We start from the raw sequence: 21,171 nt of genomic DNA, 5'->3' as shown, positions 1-21,171 counted from the left end.
CATTAGAGAAAGCCTTCCCCTAGAGCCAGTTCACACCCTGAAATTGAACTTCCAGCCTCTTCAGAAAATAAAGTTCTAATTGTTAAAGCAGACTAAAAAAAAAAAAAAAAAGCTGCAGCTTCATGTTGATGAGCCAGATCTGAAGACGTCCTTACAATGAACAAGACGCTCTTCCTCTTTCACCCTCAGTGTGCTTTTGCTTTTATTGGCCAGAAGCTGCACTGGGTAGGACCTACTATAAGGAACAAAAGGAAAAATGATCCATTTAGGGATAATGAGGGAGGCAAAGTAGAGGTGTGAGCAGGGAGTTGAATCTGGCCTAAGAAGTTCTGGGTCCTGGCTTTGCCTCTGGTTTCGACATTTGACTTATTCTGAGGAGGGCACTGATCTTTGTATCTTTTTCTTCCCCAGACAAAAGGGGGTGGGTGATGTTCCCCCTTATTAACTCTGAGTTTATTGAAAGGGTTTCCTCATGTGGGACACAAAAAGGACTTAAAACAGAATAAAGAATAATAAGGATGATTAATAATAATAATAATTGCATCTCAAATTTCTGCAAATTCACAGGGTAGTAGCCTGAGGGAGCTCTGGTGGCCTAGTCCATAGGGAGCCACGCTGCTAATCCAAATGCTACATGTTTCTGGTGGTTTGAATCCACCAGGCACTATGGAGGACAAATACAGGCAATCTCCTCCATACAGTTTACAGCCTCACACATCCAAATGGAGGGTCAACTCTTGAATTGGTTCTGACTCAACGCTAACGTGTTTGAATTGATGGAATATCAACTGATGTATTTCAACAAGCAGATGCTGTCCTGGATGTGTTCACCAAATTGTACAAGAAATCTGGAGGACAATGACTTGGCCAACTGACTGGGAGAGATCCATATTTATTCCCATTCCAAAAAAAGGTGATCTGACAGCCTGTGGAAATTACTGCACAACATCACTAATATCACACACTAGCAAAATCCTGCTGAAGATTATCCAGAAATGACTGGAATAGTACATTGACAGAGAACTACTAGAAATACAAGCTGGGTTTAGAAGAGGTCATAGCACTAGAGATATTACTGCCAATGTCAGATGGATCTTGTCAGAAAGCAAAGAGTATCAGAAGAATTTCTATCTGTGTTTCATTAGCTATGCAAAGGCATTTGGCTGTGTGGATCACAACAAACTGTGGCTAACCTTGAGGAAAATGGGAATCCCAGAATACTTGATTGTGTTTATGTGAAGCCTATACTTGGACTCAGAACAGAGCAGGGAAACACTGCATGGTTCAAAATCAGAAAAAAAATGTGTCAGGAATGCATCCTGTCTCCATACCTTTTCAATCTATATGCTGAGCAGATCATTTGGGAAGCAGGGCTTTACGAGGAGGCATGTGGCATTGAGACTGGAGGAAGACTCAACAACAATTGATACGCAGACGACACAACTTTGCTTGCTAAAACTGAAGCAATCTACGCTTGCTGTAGAAAGTCAAGGACTGTAGTCTTTAATGTGGATTGCATCTCAACATGAAGAAAACCACTGGGTCAACTGGCAGCATCATGATAGATGGAGAAGAGATTGAGGTTGTTAACAATTAACAGTTTACTTGACTCCACAATCAATACTCTTAACACCAGCAGTCAGGAAATCAAGATGGAATGGATTAGGAAAATCTGCTGTCAGGGACCTCCCCAGAGTACTGAGAAGCAACAATGTTAGTCTAGAGACTAAGGTGCACCTGATCTTGACCATAGTCCTTGCAATTTACTTGTTATGCTTCAGAGAGCTGGACAATGACTAAGAATGACAGAAGAGGAATTCATGCTTTCGAGTTGTGGTGCTAGAGGAGTTTTGAACATATCATGGACTGTCAAGAAAACAAAAAGGTCTGTCTTGAAGAGGATAAAACCAAGTTTCTCCTTTGAAGGTAGGATTTTGAAGATTTGTCTCACATACTTAGGGCACGTGGCCAGGAGAGACCAGTCTTTGGAGAAGGACATCATGCTTGGAAGGGTGGAGGGACAGCATAGGAGAGGAAAATTCCCAAATGAGATAGATTGATACATAACTGGGGTGATGGGGGTTGGGGTGTCAGAATTAGTGAGATTGGCTCAGGATAGGGAAAGGTCCAGAGCTGCTTGCTGTACACAGGGTCACTATGAGTCGCAGGCAACTCGACAGTACCTATCAACAACAACAACGTGTTTGACTTTCTTGAGCCACTAATTTCTCCAAGGACTCGCTTCTGATAATGTGTCCAAGCAAGGTGAGACAAAGACTGGCCATTTGCCCTTTTGAGGAGCACTCTGGCTGCATTTCTTCTGAGATTGATTAGATTGTTCTTTTGTCTGTCTCTAGCATATGCTATACTCTTTGCCAATGTAATATTTGTTGTTGTTGTGTACCATCAAGTCATAATCAACCCATTGCTGACCTCCCCCCACCTCTTTGCAGGTTTTCAGAGGCAGTTAATCACGTAGGAGGAGACTGCCATCCTTTTCCCACAGAGCAGCTAGTGGACTTGAACTGCATGCTTTTGGGATTGTAGTGCAGTTTCCTGTCACTAGGCCACAAGTGCTTCTTAATGTAGCATTTAAGAGGTAGCAATTCTTTCTTCAGTCCTCACCAAGACACTATGTTTGGTAATGTAGAGGGTCAGGGAAAAGAAAAGGATCCTTAGTCGCCGGGACTGACAAAGTGACTCCAATATCAGGGTCAAGTAAGTACAGCAGAGAGCCTTTTTATGGAGAAGTCAATGAACGCAAAGAAGGAAGCCCTTGTTTCTCTCAAAACAGACACCAAAGCAAAGGTGTTAAAGGTCAAGAATACAGTCCTGACAGGCAGCCACAAGCACAGAAAAAGACTAGGATGCCAAGACTCTGAAGACAGCTCACATACTCCGGGAAGAGCGTTCCCAGGAGAAACAAGCTTGGCCACTACATCATCACAATAAAGTTTCACCTCATCACTGAATCAACCATAAAAAAGATACAAGATAATACCACACTTGCTCACTGTGGATGTCAAGTCCAACAAGCACCAGATCAAACAAGCTGTGAAGAAACTCTGTGACACTGATGCGGCCAGTGTCAAACACCTTGATTAGGCCTGATGGAGAGACGATGGCCTACGTTCAACTTGTTCTTGACTATGATGCTTTGGATATTGCTAACACAATTGAGATCATTTAAACTGAGACCAGCTCACTAATTCTAAATATAAAACTTACACACACACACACACACACAGAGATCCACTATGATTTGGAGCCGAAATGGCTTATAACCACCACAGCTATTACTTTGATTTGCCCTCAACTACTAAATAAAACAGAGTCAGTTCAAATCAACTGAGCAGTCTGCAAAAGAAAAGCTTGGTCATCTCCTTTCATAAGATGACCCTCTCTGAAAACCCTAAAAAGCAGTTCTACTCTGTGACACACATGGCCACCATTAGGCACCATCAACCGGACATCCACTGGTTTGGTCTGTGGTTTGGCCCCCTCATAACCATTCTAAGATAAAGGAATGGAGGCATTTAAGAATTAAGCAACTTGAGTTAAGTCACTCAGCAAGTGAGCAGAGAAACTGGACTTCAGTCCAGGGGATCGGCACCCAGTGTTCATGTTAACAGCTAACATGCAGTGTAATGCAATGTGGTGATTAACATTCACTCTGATGCAAATTCAATGCTCACTCATTCATTTGAGTTGAACCAACTCATAGGAAGTGTTCTATTGGGTTTCTGAGGCTGTAAATCACCTGGGAAAAAAGTGCCCACCTTTCTGCTTCAGAGCTGCTAGGGGTTTGAACTATTATAGAGAAGTGTGGCCCTTGCGTTAACAGCACAACTCCCTGTAGACAATGCCACCAAGGCTTTGATATTAAGAGATACTTCTCTCAGAAAACGCAGAGTGATCATAAACCTGCTATTTGCATGAGATTACTCATTTCAGTGCCTTCTCTGCTTTTGTGGTGCATTGTACTCTGCAGATAACTAAGTCCGTGCGCACTCTGGACTGCAAAAAGAACAAACAAATCTTTCCTACAAGAAGTGCAGCCAGGGCGTTCCTCAGAGGAGCACCACAGGGGAACTGACTTTGGGTATGTCAGGAGGGGCTTGTTGGTGGTGGTTGCTAGGTGCCATCAAGTTGAATATGACTCACAGCGACCTGATGAAGAGCCAACTTGAATCCTGCTCTACTCTGTGCCATCCGCACCATATCTGAAACACTCAAGCCCACTGCTCGACTTAGCGTGTCAATCCATCTCATTGGGGTCTCTTTTTCATCGATTCCCCATCTTTCCAAGCATGATGCCTTTATCCAATGAACATGTAGCCTCGTCTAGCTACAAATGTAAAGTGTAAAAGATGAACCTTCACCATCTTTGCCTCCTTGGAAAAAGACATCATGCTGCAAAAGGCGGAGGGTCAGAAAAAGAGAGGAAGACCCTGAAGATGATTGATTCAGTGACTGCAACAATGAGCATGACTGTGAAGTCGGTACAGCACAGCACAAATCTCAGATATGTTGTTCACAGACTTTCTTTAGGGAGCCTGACAGCACTTAAAAGGCTTTCTTCTCTTCTCATTAGGCAAACTACATTTTTTGACAGTCTGATCTGTACAACTACCATTCAAGTTTGTCTTACTCTGGTTGCTCATATGTTGTTGTATTTCAAATACTAGCAGGATTGCCCATGGGGGATGTGTTTCAGCTCAATTTCCTGACTACCTATGCCAGACTAGGAAAAATGCTTAGAGATCTTCCCAAAAGTCATTCAAAAGAAACCCTATCGATCACAATAGAATATTACCTAATTCAGGGCTGAAAGCTGAACCTCTGAGGTTGGAGGGCTCTCAACGTACACAGTGGCTGAGACAGAGGACCTGAGCATACCAACGATTATGAATATGGTTCAGGAGAAGGCTATGTTTCAATCTGCTCTATACACAGCCCTGCGAGTCAGAGTTGATGTAAAGGCAACTAACAAGGACAATCGAGATTAGACACTATTCCAGGCTTGGGGATCTCACGATGCGGTATCTGATCTGCTGGAGCTTATAACTTAGTAAGGAAAGTCAGACAGCGGACAACAGCAAAGAGCAGACAGTGTTAGGTAAAAAGGCAGAAATAAAGCAGACTGTTCCTCCCTTTCTCCATCACTGAGCAAGGAGCGCTCTGGATCAGGCACTATATTTGGGGCCAGAAAAACACAGTGAACAGAGCCAGCCTTGTTCACAGGGAACTGCTGTCTGGTTGTGAGGCTTTGGCAAAAGGAGACACACACCCAGTGGCTATAAATAAGGCTCTCACCCACCAACCTCTGCTACTTCCGTGAGTAGCTACCTCCACCTTCTCCCTTTCTCCTTTAGAACATTGATAGATATCTCTTGCTCAGTTATCCTCTTATAACAGTGGTCTTATGCAGTATTGTCCTTATGTGACTGTTATATGTTAATTATGAACTTGTGTGTTAGTTCACTCTGCATAATGTTCTCTAGACTCTCCCATGTTATACGGTAGGAATGGGAAAGTTTCATAAAGGACTTGAAAAGATGGGTGATAATAGGCATAGATCAACAGTAATTAATGATATAAGATAATCATGCATATGAATGAATAAAACACATTGTACATACATGAAACACAACATACATGAATGATCATAGAAAACACAAGTTTACATACAAAACAGGTGTATATGAATGACTGTATGCAAATCAATAAAAACGCTTTTTTTAAAAAAAAAATGGCTCTTGTCTAAGAGTTCATGATTTCTTCTGTTAAGTCAGAACGTCACTTGGGCAATACTTAGCTGAGCATGCTTACCATGTATAACGGAGTCCTGAGTAGCACAATGGTAAATGTGATGGACTGCTTCCTGAAGGGCTGGGTCTCAAGTCCACACTGAGACACTTGGAAGAAATGCCTAGTGACTTAGGTCCTAGGCAGAGAAATCCTCTAACGCACAATGTGCTTTGACACGCACAGAATGGTCATCAGCAGGAATCACATTCAATGGCAAATGTCATAGTAGAGCTCATTCTAGATTTTAAAATGCAATGAGAACAACAACTGAAATTTCACGGTGAGAGGTGTAAAGATTGCTAGAGGGAGGGCAGCAGGGAAAGGGAGTACTGCCTGGATCCTCGCAGGCCTCAGCTATGCCAACAGTATTTGAGCACGTGAGCTTGTTCTGTAATCTCACACTTGCATTAGCCATCGTCTGTCTTCACTAGGAGGCAGGTATGAAGGAAAGAGCTGATGATGCAGTATGGAGACACGAGAGTATGGGAGAGGTTATATAGAAAGCAAGATGCTAGAGAAAAGTGACAAGATTAGGGATAGTGTGGGCTTCATCAATCAACTAAGCTGTATTCTAGTGTGATTTTTCTAAGAAGTAGAAGGCTAAAGAGGCTTATTTTTTAAAAAATTATTGGTTCCAGAAAACTCTCCATTCACATTGTTGTTAACCCATTGCCATGAGTCCATTAGCTGTCATTAAGAGGCCCCTGAAACTACCATGCACAATAAGATGGGCCTGTTTCCATTGGCTGATTTTCTTTTCTCTCTCTCAGGAATACATTCTCTGATCCTCCTTCCCAGTCTGTCTTAGTCTGGAAGCTCCACTGAAACATTTCCAACGCAACACACAGTACATCAGTGGCAGAGGCTAGTGTTGTGAGATGCACTGGTGAGAATCAAACTGGGGTCTCCTGCATGGAAGTTACTAAGTTTACAGTGAACCACTAAAAGTCGGTTGCCTTCGATTTGAGCCTGACTCCTTGTGACCATATGTTTGCTAGAACAGATAATGAGCCAGAGGATTTACAACAGCTGATTTCAGGACAGCAGATTTCCAGGTATTTCCTCTAAGGTGTCTCAGGGTAGATTCAAACTTTCAACCTTTTGTTCAGTAGCTGAATGATGGCATCACCCAGGGACTCCCTAGTAAACTATTTACTTACTCACTCACTCCTCACTCACTCACTGATACTGAGTTAGAAAAGACTCCTACCTGACCTTCTTGTTTGTTGTCAAAGGCTGTAAATTGCATGGTAAGGGATTTCTTATCTTCGTCCTGAGGAGTCACTGATGGATTCGAATCACTAGAGAGGTGTTGCCTTTGTGTTAGCAGTGGAACTTCCTGTGGACTGTGCTACCAGAGCTCGGCACCCTATTAGAGGAAGGTAATAAAGCTCCCTTTTTCTCAGCACTGGAATCCAGCCACATGATGTTAAGAAAAATGATGTGACTCTGAGAAGGACCCAGGTACTGCCTGTGGGCCTGCTGGTGTTCGAATATGCACAGCTGGGGTGAATTTAATTGTAGAGGCGTTTCCTGGCTCCAGGAGTTACCAAGACAAATGCTGGAAATCCATGAGCAGTGAGAATTTCTTTCTTAGATTTTTTTTTTAGGGGGTTCTTTTCTTTCTTTCTTTTTTTTTTTTTTTTTGCATTCTGTCTCCCAACAACAGGAGGTACTGAAATGGAGAAAATGGTAAAACAGGACTGTGCACATGAGATAATTTAAGTGCTAATATTTACAGTGATTGACGTATTCTGTGTAATGTGTCCACAACAGGTCATGCAGTAGGCAGCATGGGCTGCACTTATTGAATTAATGTCTTTAAATATGAATGTATGAGGTACTTTACACGATGTGTTAGGTATCCTTCACGTCTCTTTCGATGAGCTTTGCTCTTCTGAATCGAGTTGGTGCTTGCTCTCTCCCCAGAGATCACACTCTGTTAGCATGTTAAGTGAAATAACAGACTGTCACTTCCAATTGCATTACGGCCATCAATAATGATTGTCTCGTTGTTTGGGGCTGATGCTATCTGGTGGGCTAGATTATTAAATCAGCTCCCTAGCCGTCAGAGTCAGCACAGTCCCTGCCATCCTGACAGCAGTCTGCCATGTTGGCACCATCTTCTGCCTGCTCAGAGTGCTGATGAAGAAAGCAGACTTCTTTTTTAAAACAAAATTTAATTTTTTTTAATTGACAGCTCAATCAAAGTTTACAGAAAACTTGGATTTCCATTCATTCACTGTTGCACATTTTCCTCCTTACCCTCCCCCTGTTTGCTTTTCTCTTGAAAAAAAAAATTCTTTCATTGTACAATTTCTTCTTCCTCCCCAAGTCCACTTTGCTATGTACTTCTTATTTTGGACTGTTGTCATGCAAATAACACCTAATCATATATTCCTTTTAAACAGTTTATTTCCCTTATCAATTTTAATACAGCGTTCATTATTTATTTATCCCCTCTTTTCTTAGTTTTCGCCCAACCCCCATTTCAGGCCTGTTTTATAACAGTACCACTATGCAGTATTTGTCCTTTTGTGACTGAGATATTTCACTCAGCATAATGACTTCTTACTGGTGTTTCTTTCTTTTTTAAAAAATTCTCGTTTTTCAGGAGAGATGGATTTTCATTCATTCATTGCTGCACATTTTTCTCCCTAGCCCTTTGCCCCAGTTCACTTAAAAAATAAAATTCATTCATTGTTTCACAATTTCCTCCTTCTCTCCCCCTTCTCAGTCCATTTTGTGATGCACCTCTTATTCTGGACTGCTGTCATACAAATAATGACTAATCATATATTCTTTTTAAACAGTGCTTTCCTTCATCTGTTCCTATGCAATGTTCAACATCTCTCAAGTTTCTTGTTGGTCCCATGGTTTTCTCCGGCCCTGGCTCTTCTGGCCCCTTTCATTTTGTCCTTTCCTGTCATGGAGCTTCCTGGTGTCATACAGATTGCTGAAATTTTGTTTTTCGTCACACAAATAACTACAAGTAGGAAGAAGCACAATTCTTACCCTGCCAAACTATCTTCTCTAGAATCTGTCGTCTGAACAGAGCAGGGGAAACACCGTATGGTTTAAAATCAAGTAAGGTGAGAGATGGGGCTGTAACCTTTTCCCATGCCTATTCAATTTGTATGATGAGCAAATCATTCAAGAAGCTGGACTGGAAGCATAATGTAGCAGTAGGACTGGATGAAGACTCATCAATAACCTGTGCTATGCAGATGACCTTGCTTCATCAATGTGAGGAGGACCTGAAGCACTTGCTGCAGAAGATCAAGGACTACAGTCTTTACTATGGATTGCATCTCAACATCAACAAGACAAAATTCCTCACCACTGGACCAACTGGAAAAATCATGTAAGATCAAGAAAAGATTGAAAACTGTTAATGTTTTCATCTTACTTGGATCCACAATCAACACCCTTGGTACCAGCAGTCAAGAAATCAAAAGATGCATTGCATTGGGAAAACCTGCTATCAAGGATCTTGTTAAATTTCTGAAGAGCAATGGTGTCAGTTCAAAGACGAAGGTGCATCTCATTCAAACCATGGTATTTTCCATTACCTGCTATGCATCTGAGAGCTGGACAATGAGTAAGGATGATAGAAAAACAACTGATGCCTTTCAGTTGTGATGCTGGAAGAGAGTACTGAATATATTCTATGATGTATTCAAAGAACAAACAGCTATGTCTTGCAGAAAGAGCATCCAGAATGCTCATTAAAGGCAAGGATGGTGAAACTTCATTACACGCACTCTGGGCATGTTGTTATGAGGGCTATTCCTTGGAGAGAGCCATAATGCTTGGAAGGTAGAAGTTCACCGAAAAAGCAACGGGCTCAAGTATTTCAGAGACGATGAGGATGGCACAGCATAGGCCAGGGTTCAGATCTGTTGTTTAAACGATGGCTATATGTCATACTCTACTCAACAGCATCCAACAACAAGAACATGCAACATAAGAGAACTCAGGAGTGGAAAGGACTTGCACTGCCAACCCAAAAGCACACAGTTCAAATCCACCAGCCATTAAGTGTGAGAAAGATGGACAATCTCCTGCCTCTAAAAACCTGCGGGAGGGTCAGTTATGAGTCGATTCCAATTCGATGATACCCAACACCAATGCAGAAATGCTGCTTCTTAGAAGTGAAGACAGTTAGAGCCTTCAACTCAGTTACTTTAAACAAGTTATCAAGAGAGGTCAGTCCCTGGAGAGAGCCAGAAAGAGAGGAAGACCCTCGATGACATCAGCTTGCAGCCATAATATTAGCTCCTTAGGATTTTGGTATTTTGGGCATTTCATCTCAGGTATTTTGGGCATGTTATCAAGAGAGGTCAGTCCCTAGAAAAGCGCATTAGGTGTGACAAAGAGGAGAGTAAGTCAGCAAAAGAGAGGAAGGCCCTCAACGAGATAAACCGACGTCCTGGAATAGTTAGGATTGGGCAGGGTTTTGTTATGTCATCCATGATGAACTGACTCAATAGCACCCAACAACATGAAAATCAGTTCTATCCTGACATATATGGAATCACCGTGAGGTGGAACAGAACACTGACAACTGGCCTTAGTAAGAATCTTACTAGCATGTGTACGAACCCCATGCTTAGATCTAAGCATCTATCCCTTGGAGGGTGGGCCAGTCCCTCTTACCTTTATCATAGATTTCCTTCAAGACCCCTCGCTTTATCAGCTCCTCTCTGCTTTGCCTCATTGATATTTTCCTTTCCAGGGCTACAAGCGAAAGACAGAGAAGAAGTTGTGAGTATGTAACACTTGTTTTATTCTTAAAATTCCAGTACTTCTATTTTTCTTTTCCGTTTTAGGTTTACAGAGGAATGGTGTAGAAAACGCAGGTAGGGTCGAACTGTGATCGACCATCATCAGCATCTCCAATTCCTTTGGCTCCTTTGTTCCAGGGGATGGACCAATACTGATATGTTACTATTCACTGAAGCGCACAGTTCACGTTAAGAGTTCCCTGGGCATTAAGCAGGATTGCGGAGTTTTAGAAATGAGGATGTGGAGGTAGGAAGCCCACCCACTGCTCTCCACTCCTAAGCCCCCAGGGGGAGCCGCCAGGTGTAAAACGGACACCTATCTATTAGGAGAGCAGCTGTATCTGTCCCACTTGAGCCCAGTGTGCAGAGGGCGGGAGCTGGAGGCGGAAGCGGCTCAAAGATTCCTCTCAGAAGAGTGGGCATGAAGGTGGGAAATCAAGTGGAAATAAAGGCTAAGTGGAGAAGTGAGGAGCCGTACAAAGAGAGGCATAGCTTGGCGTGCCAGGTAGCGCAGGGCAGAAACGAGTCTGTGAAATAAACGTAGCTCTTTGGTACAGCTGTGTGTCAGGTCCTGGGTTAAGACTGTGCCGAGGTGAGGGGTATTTAAGTTGCTTTTATCACCTTGAGAATTTCTGTATCCTTTGCAAATGCACTTATTTACACGGGGGCGGGGGGAGGGTGTCAGTCAAGAAATTTTAAAAAAATCTATCTTACACAAATTCAGATACAGATCTTATAACATACACAGCTCAACAGAAGAACACCCAAACAAAACAAATGAGTGAAAACTAGAAAGCCAAACATGGAATCCTGGATTGGGAATTTGCTACCCACTTTGCCACTGTGAGAAAAATATAGATGTCTGGGCTCCCAGGTTCTGACTGGAGAAGTCCAGAGACTGAGACTTGCTTTGTTATACACTTGGGAATCTATGGTTTAACATATTCTAATTCTTAAATGACAAAAAAAAAACCCCAAAAAACAAAAAACCAACACCCACTGTTAATTCACAAGAAGCTTGTGGTGGGCCTAGTGCGTAATGTATCAGGCTGCTAACCAAAAGATCTGTGGTTCGAAATCCACTACCAGAGTTATGGGAGAATGATAGGCAAACTGTTCCCATAAGGAAGAGCTGACCTGTGACTCTTGTGAGACAAAGCTGGCTGAAAGACTGAGGAAACCAGGGGCTTTGTGCAATTCTGCTGCTGGACTGAACTTGGACTTTCACTTGTTGACCAAGTGGTCTGAACTAGCTAAAGAATCGTGTCTTGCTGTTAATCTATCTAGGGCTTCTATTCCCTAGACATGGACTTTCACTGTGTGGTGGCCTTTGTTTCCACCAATTCCCAACCTATTTCCCTAATACATGCCACAACTCTAAGTAAAAAAAAAAAAAAGTATAGTCTTGGAAGCTCAGTGGAAGGCTGCTGTGAGCTGGAATCAACTGGATTCCAGTGTGTTTAAGACAGATTAGAACTTCCCATAGGGCTTCCAAGGCTGGAAATCTTTACAAGTGAAGAGAGCCTTAGCTTTTCCTCATAGCAGGTTTAAACTGCCAGCCTAGGATAGCAACCAAACATTTTAATCAGTGTACCTCAGGGCTCCTTAATAACAAGGTATGTGATAGAAAAACTAATGTTAGATTGTTGTTGTTAAGTGTTGTCAAGTCAGAACCAATTCATAGATGCATCACTGTCCGCCGGCAGGTTTTTCGAGGCCGTAAATTGCACAGGAGCGGATTACTCATTTTTTTGCCCCTGTGGAGAAGTTGGTATTTGAACTGCATGTGTCTGGGTTGGCATCACAATTCCTTACCATTCAAATCTCACTCCTTTGGGTTGGCAATCTTACCACTAAGCCACCAGAGTTCCCTCCCTCTTAGGTCATTGTTGTTGTTGTCATGTGCCATCAAGTTGACTACAACTCATAGCGCCCCCATGTACAACAGCCCTGAACTCTGCTCTATCCTGAGCCAATCTCATGGTCTCTAACATACCTATCCTCATTACCCCAGATATTTTGTCAATTCGTCTCATCCAGGGTCTTCTTCTCCTTCACTGTCCCTTGATCCTTTCAAGCAAATATCCTTCTCCAAAGACTAGCCTCTCCTGGTTACATGCCCAAAGTACGTGAGATAGAGTCTCAAAATCCTTGTCTCCAAGGAGCAGCTTGGTTTCACTCTCTCCATGAGAGACTTGTTAGTTCTCTTGGCAGTCCAGTACGTTCAATATTCTTCTCTAGAACCATAAGATTAGGTTGTTTAATGAGAACCTGTAATTTACAGTCTCTGAAAACTTGCTGGTGTCAATTAAAGTAGGTTCTGACTTTATAGCAGTGAATAACATAAAAGATATATGCAGAAAAAATAAGGGTAAAAAGATTACATGGGGGTGTGAGGGTTAAAGATGGACGTAGAAGAAATCAAAGTGTTTTGAAAAAAAATTACTATGGATTAAACTGTGCCCTCCCAAAAGGTTCACTTAGGTCATAACCCTTCTCTCTTTCATTGTCATCAAATTGAAATTGACAGATATTTCCAGTGGTTTTCTGGGAGGCTGTCCACTGCTGAGAAGGAGACTGTCCATCTCTGTCCCTCGGAGCTGCTGGCTATCTTTGGGTGAGCAACCTAACTTGTGAATATGACTTTATTTGTAGATAGGGTCTATGATGACATTATCAATTGAGTGAACTTGAGGGTAACTGGATCGGTGTGGTGTCCTTCAAAAGAGAAGAGATAGAGATACAGGCAGAGGAGGACCCCAGGTGACCTTGCAGTGGTAAGCCAAGGCATGGCTGGGCCTTGAAGAGCCAGGGGTAAGGCAGGTAGCAGATCCTCCCTCAGAGCCATGGATTGAAACAGGCTGGCAGGCAGCCTCAGCTCAGCACCCCACCCTGTAAACAATAGACTGTACATTTCTTTCTTTTCTTAGAAGCCACACAATTTGTGGAATGTAGAACGCAGTAACTGACACTTGGATGAATGAGCTTTATCAACCACAGCAAACGATGCAATCTGTCTGAAAGAGGACAGAGGTGGCCTGAGAAACCAATGGAGAAGAGAAAGAAATGCCTGCGAGATTTTATTTCTCCATGAGACCGCCTTGTGAGGCTTGTTCCATGCAAAATATCAGGCTTTAAAATGGGAAGGCATTTAAGAAATTATTTAATTTGTTGTTGTGCAGAATATATACAGCAAATACATCCAAGGTCAACAGTATTCACAATGACCATTTACAAAACTCAACTCACTGTCACTGAACCGTCATAGACTCCTAGCTGACTCTCCAGCTGGTTTTCAGAGGCTGCAAATCACAGAAGAGCAGACTGCTCATTTTTGTCTCTCAGAGCAGTTGGTAGATTTAAACCACTTGCCTCTGGATTGGCAGTGCAACTCCTTATTCCTGAGGCCACCAGAGCGCAGCACGGACAATTTATTGACATTGATTGCATTCCTTGACTGGTACAACCATTCCCACCCTCCTTTTTTTGAGTTGTTCCTCCCTTGTAAACATAATTTGCCATCCTTTAAGGCTCCTAGTTAATCTTTTGAGTTGCTGTTATTAATCAGATCCCATATTGATCATTCTCCAAAGAGCATAATACTTAAAGCAGATAATTTTTACTAGTTAATGTTCCTAGTTTGATTGAGGATAGTAAGATTTCACCTCATATACTTTGAACATGTTATTAGGAGAGACCAGTCCTTGGAGAGGGACATCTGGCTTATTCGAGAGTCAGCTAAAGAAAGGAAGGCCCTCAACAAGATGGGCTTAAACAACAGAGACTGTGAAGATGGCCTGTCGCTGGGCAAGGTTTGGTTCTACTGTCACAGAGCTGCTGAGAGTTGGAGCCAACTGACTGACAGGTCTTAACACCACCACCACTGTTGGGTTTCAAGAAAACTTCAGCGGTATTGTTTGGTTTAAGGTTTCAGTATTAACTCAGGACAACAGTTTCGGGGATTCATTCAACTTTTGTCCTTTATGGCTCCAGTTAACTTAAAGATTTACTAAACAACTCCTAACTCACGACTGTTAATCCTAATTCACAGCAAGCCTGTAGGAGAAAGGTGGACTGCTTTGTAGAGTTTCTAAAGCTATACATCTTGAAGGAAGCAGAATGCCTCTACTTTCTCCTTCAGAGTGGCTGGTGGGATGGGATGCTCACTTTTCTGTTAGCATCCAGTTCTTTACCATTACCAAGCCTCTTCTCTCTTCTCTCCCTCCTGTTACCAAGGCTACTCTCTATCTCTTTTACACACACACACACACACACACACACACACACACACACACACTCTGATGAATCCTTGGGAGCATTTAAGTAATTAGCACCTAACTAATGTCAAGCCAGATGAATTCTTATTAGACTTTTTCTAGTTTCTCCCTAGAGAGCACGCTGATGCTTCCCTTGCTGTTTTCAGGCAAGCTTGGAGAACTAGATACAGATCAAAGAGGCGATGGTTTTGTCCTTAAACAGTTGTATATTGTTTGCACTTCCTGGAATTGTATGTAATAATTACATTAACTACCTATGGGCAGTTGTTTGTGTAAGGTTATAAAATAGTAAGGTACCTCCTCCCACTCTTAACCCAGTCTTCCAGGCGGTCAGCTGCCGCCAGATCCTTGCAGTAGTGCTTCCCCTAGTCACTAAGTTTTCCTTTCCTAGTAAACTGAAGCATACTGAAGATCCCACAGGCTGTCAAAAGGACAAAAAGACTGAAAAAAACAAGGCCAGAGTGTTCATGGGAGGCAAAGACGGAGAAGCCTTGTCTTTCATACTCTGGACATGTAGGTAGGCCAGACTATTCCTTTGAAAGGGACATCACACTTGGAAAGACGAAGGGTCAGCGAAGGAGAGGAAGACCCCCACTGAGATGGACTGACCAAGTGACTTCGGCAATTGGCTCTGCTGTGTCAGAGATGATGAGAGTGGCACAGGGTAGGGTTGGTCGGCTGTTCACGGGGTCGCTATGAGTCATACTTGACAGCACACAACAACAACAACAAAAGCACTGTCATTTAGTCTCAAGGTCATTTTTTTCAATGTTTCTGCAAACATGAAACTGGAATATGAGCAAACCACTTCTAGGGAATAAACTGCAACACACACGCACACGTGTACAGGAAAACAATAAATTAAATTTATGGCATGTAAACCATTCAATAAAGCTGTTAAAGAGGAAATAATATTGTTTTTATGGGCCACTGACTCAACCACAACACATTTCTCACCCTATTAGCAAGAGATCTGAACTTTGCCCTATACTATACTATTGCAACAATTCCCATCACGTTCAAGCCTGTGGTTGTAATAATCACTAACTATATTAATCCATCTCACTGAGGGTCATCTCTTCCACGAATTCTCTACCTTCCTCAACATGATGTCATTTTCTAAGGCCTGGCCCTTCTAACAACATGCCCAAAGTATGTGAGATGAAGTTTTACCATTCTGGACTCTTAAGGAGCTCTTTGCTTGAACTTCCTCCAAGACAGATATGTTTCTTCTTTTCAGTCCATGGTATATTCAACACTTTTCTCCAACACCACAATTCATAGGCAGGCACTGATTCTTCTCCTGGCTTCTTTATTCATTTCCCAATTTTCAGATGCATAGGAAGCAACTGAAAAGAAAAATATCACGGCCTGTATCAGGTATACCTTAGCCTTTAAACCGACATCCTCACTCTTTATCACTTTACAGTGGTACTGACAACACATTTTGCCAAAGCTTCACGTCTTTTGGCTTCTTGACTGCTGTTATCATGGGTGCAGATTGTGGATACAAGTAAAATGAAATTGTTGACAGCTTCAATTTTTCTCCCTCTATCATGATGTTGCCTACTTCTTGAGTGGCAAGGATTTTTGCTTCCTTGATGGTTAGATGAAATTCATACTGAAGGCTGTAATCTTTTTTTGGGGTAAATGCTTCCAGTCTTCTTCACTTTCTATAAGCAAGATTGTGTCATCTGCATAGCACAAGTTGTTGAGTTTTCCTCCAAAGTTGATGCCACATTCTTCTTCAGACAGTCCAGCTTCTCAAAGATTTGCCCAGCATACAGACTGAATAGGTACAGAGAAGGGATACAAGCCTGACACATACCTTTCCCAGTTTGAAACCATGCAGTATTCCCTTGTTCTGTCAGGATAACGATTTCTGGTCTATGTTCAGATTTTGCATGAACACAATTAAGTGTTGTGAGATTCCCATTCTTCCCAGTGTTGTCCATAATTTATTATCATCCATGCAGTCAGATGCCTTTTTATAGTCAATAAAAGATAAACAAGAAATTCTTCTGATAGTCTCTACTTTCAGCCAAGTTCCACCTGACTAGTCAAGGATATTCCTTGTATCACAGCCTCTTCGAAATCCAATTTAAATTTCTGGTAGTTCTCTGTCAATATTTTTAGCCACCTTAAATATAATCTTCAGCAAAATTTTACTGGCATGTGACAGTAATGATATTGTTCAATATTTTCCACACTTGGTTGGAACATCTCTTTTTTTAAATGGGGGCAAATACAGATTTCTTCTAGTCACTTGACCTGCTAGATGGCCTCCAAACTTCTTGGCATGAACTGGTAAGCATGTACAAAGCTTCATTTGTTTGTTGAGATATGTCAACAATATATTTCACTTGTTTGTTGAAACATGTCAACAACATGTTTTATTTCTATCAGTTCCTAGGACCTTATTTTTCATTAATTCCTCCAGTGTAGCTAGAACTTTTTCCTTCAGTACTACTGGTTTTTGATCATAGTCTACCTCCTGAAATATTCTGGGTTGACCAGATCTCTTTTATTCAGGAACTCTGTATATTCCTTTCATTTTCTTTTGATGCTTCCTGCATCATTCAAGATTTTGTACTCAGTATTGCAACTCCAAGCATGAATCTGTTCTCCAGTTCTTTCCAATTGAAAAATTATATTGTCGTCCTTGTTGTTAGGTGCTGATGAGTATAATACAACTCATAGCAAATCTTTGCACAACAGATTGAGCCCTTTCCTGTCCTGCACCATCCTTATCATTTTGGTCATACTTGAAACCACTGGGAGAGTCATTGTGTCAACTGATCTCTTTAAGGACCTTCCTCTCTATTACTGTTCATCCACTTTTCAAGCAAGATGTCTTTTTCCAAGGAATAGCTTCTTCTAATCATTAAAGGAAAAGACCGATCACAGAGAAGTATCTATGACTTTTTAAATTAAAAATTTCAAAAAGTCAGTCTAAGGTTACAATTAAGAAAATAAACTTTGAGGCACAAATGGAGTCTTGTACACCAATGTTCTTAGCAGCGTTATTCACTATCACAAGAATATGGAAATAGCCCAGACGTCCAACAACCAATGAATGGATTAAGAAATTATGGTACTTTCATACACAGCATACAGGAACAATGCTTTTGTTAATTACTACCTAATTTGGGAGAGACTGGAGAGCACTATGCTAAGCGAACTAACTCTGTTCCCCAAGGACAAATATTGTACAAAACCATTATTGTAGAATGAGTATGAGGATCCAAGAGGGGTGGGAGGTAGAAGGAGAGGGAAGAGGATGTGCAGGGGGAGGGGGAATTAACCATGGTGTTGTACAATTCTATGGGGGGGGGGGTTGTGTGTGAGGGAAATTAGAAGAATCTTGTCTGAAAAACAATATATTCCAATTTTGTGAATAAAATAGTATAATAATTAAAAAAAGAAGATAACCTTTGGGCCACAGTAAGTGGAAGGAATAACATTAGAACAAAAAAAACTGAAATTATGCCAATTTCTGAGGATTTTTTCCCCCTTTTAACTTCTAATATCTCTTTAACTAAAGAGCCACCTATTTTAGTCAACCAAGAGACAATGCAAAAAACGGCACAAATGAAAATCTCAAAAACAAGGACAAGAAGCTCAAACAAAGGTCATGTAATAGCAGAAGTAGCATAATTCCCTGACTCCTAAGAAACAATCAAATGTCTATGCTGCAGAAAATGGACCATCATACTAGGCTTTAAGAAATTCTGGTGGTGCAGTGCATAACATAAAATGTAGAACTGCTAAGCTGAAGAGTTGGTGGTTCAAATCCACCAGATGCCCCTGAGAAGCACTATGAAGTCTCCTCCCACAAAGATTTACATCTTCACTTAAGGAACCTGAGGGAGAGCCAGCAGGATGCAGAAGCATCTCAGCAGCACTGATTAGTGGTGATGATACGAGGCTTTAAGGGGCACTGGTGGTGCAGTGGCTTGCAAGTTAGGCCAGGAGTTTAATGTGTTCTGAGGAGAAAGATGAGGTGCTCTGCCTTCATAAAGATTTCAGCCTCAGTAAACTGATGCAAGCTTGGTATGAATAAAAATCAAGTCAACTGCCATATAGGTTTGTATCTTTCTTTGGAGGTGCTCCAATGGCACCTGAAACAACAGGACAAAACCACACAAACTAGTAAATGTTCAAAGAATACTCTCCAAGCCATTAAGCTGACATTCTCAACACTCTATGGAACAGGGAAGGAAGGAAGACCTCAGAAAGGGGGTGGCAGTATTTTATAAATGAGCAAAGAATTAGCTGAGTTGACACAAACATAAAAAGAAGCTCCCCATAGTCTTTTTGCCTGAAATATGTACAAGTGAAGGTGGTGGGGCATACTAACCATATCTAAAATTTGGTATGTCCAAGGAGAAACTCTCTAAGCTAACTATCAAATTCTACCTTAATATATCAAAAAATTAAAATAGGCGGGAAACCTTGAAACGGGCAGTTATTCTTGAATCTTTTCTGTTGATCCTTGCAATGTGAGATATGAGTCAGTTGACAGATAAGGACAACTAAGGGGACTTTCCACTGCTTTTTCTAAGGTTCTCACCAGACCAAACCAATTACCATTGAGTCCATTCCAAATCACGACCACCCCATCATGTGTTCAAGTAGAACTATGTCTGTCTGCTCCATAGGGTTTTCAATGGTGAACCCTGTGGAAATAGATCACTAAGCTTTTTGTCTGGTGGAGCTCTGAATAAACTTAGACCTACAACCTTTCATTTAGCTCCTGAGTGAGTTGAGTGTTTGCACCACTCAGGGAGTCCTAATGCCTTGAAGTCTCTGAAGTGGGAGGCTGTGCTTCAGAAACAGAGCTTGGCAGAGACTGACTCCCAGCAACCAATTCCACTGAAGTCCAGAGAGTAATTTCAGCAAAGGAGTGACACTAGTTTCTAGTGTAAACTTTCAGAAACACGCCTTTGATCAACTCCTGCAGTAGATATCATATTTCAAAATTCACAGTTTCCAAGTTAGAACTGACTCATAGTTGGCCCTCTAGTGGGCTTTTAGAGGCTGTAAATTATGAGGAGGCAATTGCTCAAATCTCTGCCTCAAAATGGTTGGCACAGTTAAACCAGCAGAGAGGCGTTTGCTGCCTTTGCATTTGCAGCAAAACTCCCTGCACCATATTTACTCAAAACTAACTTCCCCCATCAACTTCCCTGTCTTTGTTTTTCCAGTCTCCACATGCACTGGAAGCATGCTGCTTCTTTGACAGAGGAATTTAAAATCTACTTCTTGCAGGTTTCCTTTTAGGGAATGCTCGTGTTGGGTGAATTTGTCAAAAATAACAATGACATTTTCTTTTTTATAGTTTTATCTTTTGGCTTTTAATAAATTTATGCAAATAACATAGGAACACATTTGAACTGTAAAACCAAAAGTACTATTTTTTTCACTGTCCCTCCCTCTATATACTCAACTCACTAAATCTTACTGCTCGCCTTTAAGTACAGAGAATGGTATACCTTCTTCCGTATCTTTTGCCAATCATTGATTCACAATTCATTCTCTTCTCTCTCTCTCTCACACCCCCCCACACACCCACCCCAGCCTCTAAAAAAAAACCAAGACCACAAAACACCCAAGTGGCATCCTTCTGCTCAGGGTGTTCTGCTTCTCTTTTTATTCCCTCATTTATTATAAGTTTTAAAGATCTTTTTATGAGCACATACACAAACATCTCACTTCTTTGGGTAACATATATCATTTCACGGGTATGTTTAAACCAAAATGATTCAACTCACTTGCAACTCAAGATAATTTAAATTGTTTTCAAATTTTTGCCATATAAACATTGTTACTGTACATACATATCTTTGTGCAGGTATCCATGTGAACATGTACAAGGATTTTTCTAGAATACACAGCTAGATGTAGAATTTCTGGGTAAGAGGTTCTTTTTCACATACCATGTTTTTCCAGTTCTGATAAGAAGAGGGGGGGGGAACCAAAACCCAAAAATAACTCAAAACTCTTGTGTGTGATACACTATAGTGCTTTGGTGTTTTTTGTTTTGTTTTGTTTTGTTTTTTAAAAAAAAAAAAACAACAAACCAAAACATGAGGAAGTGAAGGAAAAGCAATGCTGATGCTGGAACAAGTCATTTGGTCCTGCTCAGAGTGCTGCAGTACAGACTTGTTTATATTTTTCTCTAGGATAATCTATCTCTGCTGAATTCTCTACTCAACTGACTTTAAATTACATTCTCTAGGAGACAGAAGTTGGAAGGGGGAGAAAACAATTGAGGACTAATGAAATTTGAAATA

At 41.4% G+C, this 21,171-nt stretch overlaps 1 protein-coding gene across 1 annotated transcript in view; it reads right to left on the bottom strand.

Annotated features, from left to right (window-relative positions):
- Positions 1-21,171, bottom strand: part of PHACTR1 (phosphatase and actin regulator 1) — an 815,088-nt gene that overhangs the window by 173,294 nt on the left and 620,623 nt on the right. The window contains exon 6 of the mRNA XM_006891609.1: positions 10,471-10,551. Coding sequence (XP_006891671.1) covers positions 10,471-10,551 — 81 coding nt within the window. The remainder of the gene's footprint in view (positions 1-10,470; positions 10,552-21,171) is intronic.

Source organism: Elephantulus edwardii, unplaced genomic scaffold (assembly GCF_000299155.1).
Source record: "Elephantulus edwardii isolate Elephantulus edwardi_28Jun2011 unplaced genomic scaffold, EleEdw1.0 scaffold00101, whole genome shotgun sequence".
NCBI classification, from domain to species: Eukaryota; Metazoa; Chordata; class Mammalia; order Macroscelidea; family Macroscelididae; genus Elephantulus; species Elephantulus edwardii.
Note: the sequence above shows the minus strand (reverse complement) of the source record. Positions and strands in the feature narration are given on the sequence as shown.